We start from the raw sequence: 6275 nt of genomic DNA, 5'->3' as shown, positions 1-6275 counted from the left end.
CCATGTGAGGTTACAGGCAGAGGTGCTGTTTATGAACCAGGAGGTGGGCTTTCACTAGGCACTGACTCTGTTGGTGACTTAATCTGGGACTTCCCAGCTTCCAGAACTCTAAGAATCTTAACGAATTTCTGTTGTTTATAAGACACCCAGTCTATGATATTTTGTTATAGCAGACCAAATGCACTAAGACACCAGATCAGGCCCTTAACATGATAGATGCTCAACAAATATGAGATGGTCAATGAACGTAAACATTCCCTTTTTCTCTGGGTCTCTTTGCTGAGGCCAGACCAATGCTTCATCAATGGACGGAGAGAGAGACAGAGAGTGTTTTGCAGAGAAATGAATTGCAGCAATGAATAATCAGCACAGGATTTTTTTAGAGACCAAAGGTTTTATTCCAATCAGGAGTCATTTACTTTTGGAAGCTATTTCTCTGAGTCCTTTGTGAAGAGGACAGCCTCATTGATGCTCTCAGTGATGTAATCTATGTTGTAGGAATTGATACAGGTGAAGTTGATCCGCCCATTCTTGGGGATATAGATATGCTTTTTCTTGACCAAGTAGTCCACCTGTTGGGCTGGTGATGACCATAGGGTCTCAGATCCTGAGGTGGCCACCTCTAGCTCCCCTCTAGCCTAGGGTGAATTATGGAGGAGAGGGAGTGTCAGCCTTTCTGGGGATCCAGAAGCATCTTGAAAGCAGCTCTACCTTCCTCAGGAAAGGATCAAAATCTGGGGTGAAGCTAGGGACTGGTCACCTAGTCCATGAAGTTTATGCTCAAATACAAGCCCAAATACAAGGTGAGAAAGTGGGGAGCTGTCCCTTCCTAGACACTTACGGTTGAGTCCAAGATAGCCATGGGACCCCTTCTGCTCCGTGATGTGATCCCAGGAGCCTGGGGTTCCCAGGAGCCGGAGCTTCTCCTTCACTTTTTCCTTGGTCATCATGACGTTCTTTACAACCCCTTCCAGACTCTGTTTCCTGCCAAGGGAAAGACATCAGGAAATTAAGAGCATAAGGTCTCCCCGTGCTCTCAGCCTCCTTAGTGCCTTTCCCCTCTTCTCCCTTCAAAAGTGGTGGAGCCAGGCCTCCACCTGGGATGGTTATAAATGGGAGGGGGTTTCAGCCCATATTAATGTAAGCAAGGGAAGCAGACTCTCAGCAGACTGCCAGAGCAGCAGGCCCTTGGTCCTTCCTCATCTCCTCCTGCAATCTGGGAATGTTCAAATAATTCAATAATAATTTGACCTGGGTCCAAAAAGCGCATCCTATTACCCACTGCCGCAGGCTGGGCAACCCTCAGCATAGCCGCTGCCATTGGTACACAGGGGCTCCTCAGTAAAGAGTAAAGAGGCAATGTGGGCAGGAAGAGAGGCAGCCACTGCATCCTGTGAGTCAGCAAGTCTGTGGGTATCCAGAGGCTCCGCCCACCCGTCCTGCCCCACCCCTCCCCCTTACCATTCTCCCTGCATAGCCGGGTTACAGAGGACAGAGGTGATAATGCGAGCACCCGTGGTAGGAGGGTTTAGCCACAGGGCCCGCGCGAAGTCCGTCAGCTGCGAGAGGACGCACAGCAGGAGCTCGTTACTGAGTGCCACCACCACGAGGATCCCCACTCCTTCGTCTGCAGCATTGGGACAGACAGCCTGTCTCAGCGCCCCCTCTGCCATTCCCCGGCCGTGCACGCAGTCTCTGCCCCTTGCCTTGCAGAAGAGAGGGCTGGACCGCGGGGCTCACCACCCAGCCCCACCAAGTTGGCATCCATGCCCCGGGAAGCTGCCACAGGCTCCTCTTGCAGGAAAAAGTAGCCACAGGTAAGAGCCTTAAAGGTGGAAGGGACTTGAAAGATCACTAACTCCCACCCCTCGTCTTATAGTGGAGGAAACAGAAGCCCGAGAGGCGTGAGATGGCTCAGCTAGAGTCAGTTTTAGCAGCTGAGCTGAGACCATACCACAGAACCTGACTGGTAGCTCAGTGCCCTTCCCTTCTGCCGCCGGTGCCCTCTCTGGAGGCCTGGGTTCTCTCCAGAGGGTAGGAGATGTCAAACGCGTCGCTCGTGCCCAGGGTGGGGCACCACCAGGCCTTCCCTTCTCCTGCCCACGTCATACCATAAATACCAAAATTCTTGGACAGAGACTGGCTGCAGAAGAACTCAAAGCCTCGAGACACAAAGTATTGTAAGAATCTAGCATCTTCTTCCAGGTCACCTGTCGTTAAACCTTGATAGGGAATGTCAAAAAATGGAAAGATCTGCTTGCTCTGTAGGAGAAAGGAGAATGAGAAAAGGAAGGGACTGATGGAGGCGCGGCAGGTGGTGAGAGGGAGGGGAGCCAGGCGGGAGGGTGGGCTCACCTTCATGAGGACCATCAACTGTGTCCACTGACCCTGTGTCAGCTTGCAGCTGCCGATGTTCCCAATCACGAAGATACAGCCATGCGGGGCCTGCTGCAGGTAGAGACTGTCTCGTCAGGCGCTTCCTTGACCACGTAGGTCGTGGCAACGCGACATTGGGAGGAGACGTGGTCCTCCATGTTGGTCCTACTAAAGGGCTACGAATCCAAGCCTAGAAAAGGCCTTGATGATTGAAGGGGGCGGGAAAGGAAAGGGAAACTGTGAATCAAGTCTCGGGGGGTGCTTCTGAGCGAGCACATCTACCTCCACCACATCGAGGAGCATGCTGGGGTCCAAGCACAGCCGTGCGGAGTCCCAGAAGATGTGTTCATAAACTGTAAAGCCCATGTCCTGGAAGACGAGTCCATGCGGTTCTGTGGGGAGACATCCCCCACCAGCTGGTACGCGGCAGGTGGAAAGATGGAAGCAGCCACACCAGAGAGTGAGCCTGAGGGGGAGGGTCAGTGGCCGAAGGCAGGACAGTAACAGGAGAGGGACAAGCATACCTTGGCTCGTCCACCATGTTTCTCATGACAGAGGGTGCAGAGGACAACAGTGGAGATTGCAAATGGGGTAGGAATCAGGAACACAGGACGGGGGTCTGCTGTCGCCCCCACTTGCCTCACACTCACCTTTGTGAGAAGAAATGATGTAAACTACTTGAGAATCCTGATGCCAAGTTTTGAGGAACTGGGCCCCCAGCTGGAAAGCGCCGCTGTCACCTACAGTGTGCACGCCCCCTGCCTGCCAGCAAACCAGAAACAGGAGTAGCACCTGCAGGCACTGATGTTTCCCAGAAAAAGCTGGGGAAGGAGGGTCACTTCCTCATGGAGGTCAAAGCAACATGCTCCAACACATACGCCTCCATTGACTCATTCAACCAGATTTACTGAGCACCTACTATGTGCCAGACACTGTAGTAGGCACTTGGGATGCATAAGGGAACAAAAAGAACACCCTCCACCCCCGTGGTGCTCACATCCATACCAGGCACGGGCAGCCTTTTTCTACAAAGGGCCAAGTAGTCAATGTTTTAGGCTTTCAGGCTGTATAACTACTCAAGTCTGCCTTTATAGCAGAAGACAGCTCTGGACAAGGCAAGCAAATGATCGTGGCCATGCTCCAATAACATTTTCTGGACACTGAAATTTGAATTTCATATAATTTTCATGTGTCCCAAAATATTACCCCTCTTTGATTGTCAACCATTAAAAAAAAATAAAAAAAGAGTGATGGTGATACCAGCCCCACTTCAGATTCAGATCATCCCCTTCTTAAAAGAGCTTGCACATAATCACGTGGGCTGGTGCGAGAGCCCTGGTTTGGGGTCCTGGCTCTGCCCTCCAGTGACCAAGCTGGGGGACTCTTTGAGCCTCAAGGGGCCCGTCCAAAGTCTCTTTCAGGTTTATGATTGTACATCCCCTATCCCCGATCTCCGCTCCTTGTGTCTCGGTGAGTAAGGAAAGGGCCCTGCTTCTCACCCTGTTCTCCGTAATGACTTGGCTGTCCTTTCCAAAGAGGAGGTTCAAGGAGGCCTGGATGAATGATTTCATGCCCATCACTGGCGTGTACTCATAGGTCAGGGAGGGATCCTGGGCGATCTGCATTCGGGTCTTGCGCACGACAGAGGACACCCAGGGTTGGCCTTGGCTGCTCATGCAGACTGTGAGGGTAAGGGAAGAGGGGGCTCTTTTTTTTGCGGCACGCGGGCCTCTCACTGTTGTGGCCTCTCCTGTTGCAGAGCGCAGGCTCCAGACGCGCAGGCTCAGCGACCATGGCTCACGGGCCCAGCCGCTCCGTGGCACGTGGGATCTTCCCGGACCGGGGCATGAACCCACGTCCCCTGCATCGGCAGGCGGACTCTCAACCACTGCGCCACCAGGGAAGCCCGAAGAGGGGGCTCTTAATGCCCACCTCAGCATCTGCGAGTTTGGGCTCTTCAGAAAGCCCACAGATCTGTCCTGCCTCTCTTGGGGCTTTGGGAAGTCATCTAGGAAAAGACAACTTTCCTTTTCTTTTTCCCCTTTTATCAAAACAATGTGTTGTCAGTGAATGTATCTAATTTTCATCTTTTTAAAAAAGGCAACAGAAACCTATGCCATTTAAACGGCAAAAATGATAGACAACGTGAGAGTTGTAGGTACATGAGACTGAACAAAGGCGACACTGACTTTCACCATAACAAGGGCTGGCTGCATCCCTGAACAGTCCATTTTAGGAGCCATTCTCAGTACAGGAGCGGAGGAGGGAGGGGGTGGAATGAAGAGGCTGAAGAAAGTACAGTGTCCACGCAGGCCCCAAGCGTAGAGCTGGGGGAGAGGATACAGCTCTCATCAAATCCCGGGAAACCCGCAGAGAAGGGCGGAGGGCACAGAATGACCCAGGAGGTTTTCTGCTCTTTTATTTACCCACTGGGCAATTCTGTTAACAGGAGCAGAGCTGTCTGTCTGGGGAGGCTTGGGCTCTCTCCCGATACGGCCCTCCTAGAGGCAATGATGGTAGACTAGGTCTCACACTCCAAAACTACGAGGCACCTACCTTTATAGGCCAGGAACACCTTGTTAGGGTGGTCATCTTGTTTGTAGGTCTTCAGCAAGCTGCCTTCTAGCTTCTGGGCTAGGGGCACATCCGTGAACACAGACATCGTTGAGGGAAAGTAGAGCCAAGACTGTGCTTCCGCTCCCGAAGGCTTCTGCTCTGCAGCGTTCCTCCAAGTCTGGACCCGACAGACAAGCCTCTTCCCAGAACCTTGGCAACTCCAACGCAGAGGCTCCGGTCAACTGGTCACCAGAGCAACAGAACCCCACCACTCACTGTCTCCGCGGTGGCCATCCTCCAGGGCTACGGGAATACTGCAAGACAACTGGGGAGAACCCTCTGAGAGAGGGGGCCGGGGGAGGGCGTAGGGAGGACTTGGAACTCCCAGGCACCTCTCCCTAACTCACTGGCTCCTCTCGTCACCTAATCCAAAATAACAAGTCAGCCCCTTAGAAGATGGGGCAATGCAGGCAGCCATGAGCCTGGTGAGGGCTCCTCCTGCAGATGGGAAAATCTCTGACCCAGCAGTAACGTGAATCGAGGGATACATTTTAAAAGCTTCTACTTTCATTTTGCTCAGGGCTCCAGATTTTTTTTTTTAATAGAAAGAAATCACTGTTTTCTTCTACAGTTATTTTCATAAAGAGTCCTATGTTTAGAACAGTATAACTTGCAACTCTCTAAGCCAATCCTGTTTCTCTGTTATTTACAGACGAGACTTCTACATTTGCAAACTGTTTCAGTGGTGGCCGAGCAGCAAGTGTAGAAGGCAGAGACCAAAGGCAGAAAGCGTTGGCCTCTGCAGGGTCAGTCTTGCATTTTGCTTGCTTTTTTTTTCCAAATGACTTTGTGACCCTTGCAGACACTGTTGGTGTCTCACTCAAATACATTTTCCAGCCCTGTTGGTGGATAAGGCTTATCTTTCAGATCTACCTTCCAGATTGTCCTTGGCAACAGGAAACCACCTGGCAGGTTACACCCCCATCAGCATCACACTTACACCCCCAGCACTGCCTGATCCCGGCATACAAAAAGCCAGCCCTCTTGCCTTGGGGGATGCACGTGGCTCAATTTGCACTTTAGGGCCCATCCCCCAATCAGGCCAAGGCCCCATCCTTGCATGGCCCCCTCCCCTTCACAATCGTGCTTCCCCCACTTCCTTACAAGTTCATCCTACAGGGCACTCCCTCTGAAAATCACATGCCCCAAATCTCTGTCTCAGCCTGTGCTTCCAGGGAACCTGCCTTGAGACAGTGATAGTGGAAGTTATCCTTATTATTGTAGAAAACTTTAAAACTTCAAAAAACAATAACAAAGAGCACCGATGTCCTACAGTCAATCCA

At 51.9% G+C, this 6275-nt stretch overlaps 1 protein-coding gene across 2 annotated transcripts; it reads right to left on the bottom strand.

Moving 5' to 3' along the window:
• Positions 1-416: 416 nt before the first annotated feature.
• Positions 417-5440, bottom strand: GOT1L1 (glutamic-oxaloacetic transaminase 1 like 1). 2 transcript variants are annotated; one of them, XM_067721678.1, is made up of 9 exons: positions 4933-5440; positions 3876-4057; positions 3027-3138; positions 2659-2768; positions 2356-2448; positions 2112-2262; positions 1462-1627; positions 842-984; positions 417-580 (listed from the first exon to the last, which is right to left on the bottom strand). In XM_067721678.1, the coding sequence occupies exons 1-9, from the start codon at positions 5036-5038 to the stop codon at positions 429-431; spliced, it is 1215 nt and encodes a 404-aa protein (XP_067577779.1). In that variant the 5' UTR covers positions 5039-5440; the 3' UTR covers positions 417-428. The 2 variants fall into 2 exon arrangements, with proteins under 2 accessions (XP_067577779.1, XP_067577780.1); XM_067721679.1 differs by having other exon boundaries at positions 447-638.
• Positions 5441-6275: the final 835 nt, after the last annotated feature.

The sequence above is a fragment of the Pseudorca crassidens genome, chromosome 21, assembly GCF_039906515.1.
Source record: "Pseudorca crassidens isolate mPseCra1 chromosome 21, mPseCra1.hap1, whole genome shotgun sequence".
Taxonomy (NCBI): Eukaryota; Metazoa; Chordata; class Mammalia; order Artiodactyla; family Delphinidae; genus Pseudorca; species Pseudorca crassidens.
The sequence above is the reverse complement of the archived record's forward strand: the minus strand, read 5'-3'. Positions and strand labels throughout refer to the sequence as shown.

What these genes read in the sequence shown, in the direction of transcription:
- GOT1L1 (XM_067721678.1), bottom strand. Translation starts at nt 5,038, where the DNA reads ATGTCTGTGTTCACGGATGTGCCCCTAGCCCAGAAGCTAGAAGGCAGC. An exon ending in CATCATTTCTTCTCACAAAG is followed by an intron (nt 2,769 to 3,026) that starts GTGAGTGTGAGG and finishes GTCTCCCCACAG; the next exon opens with AACCGCATGGACTCGTCTTC. An exon ending in TGGCTATCTTGGACTCAACC is followed by an intron (nt 581 to 841) that starts GTAAGTGTCTAG and finishes GGTCATCACCAG; the next exon opens with CCCAACAGGTGGACTACTTG.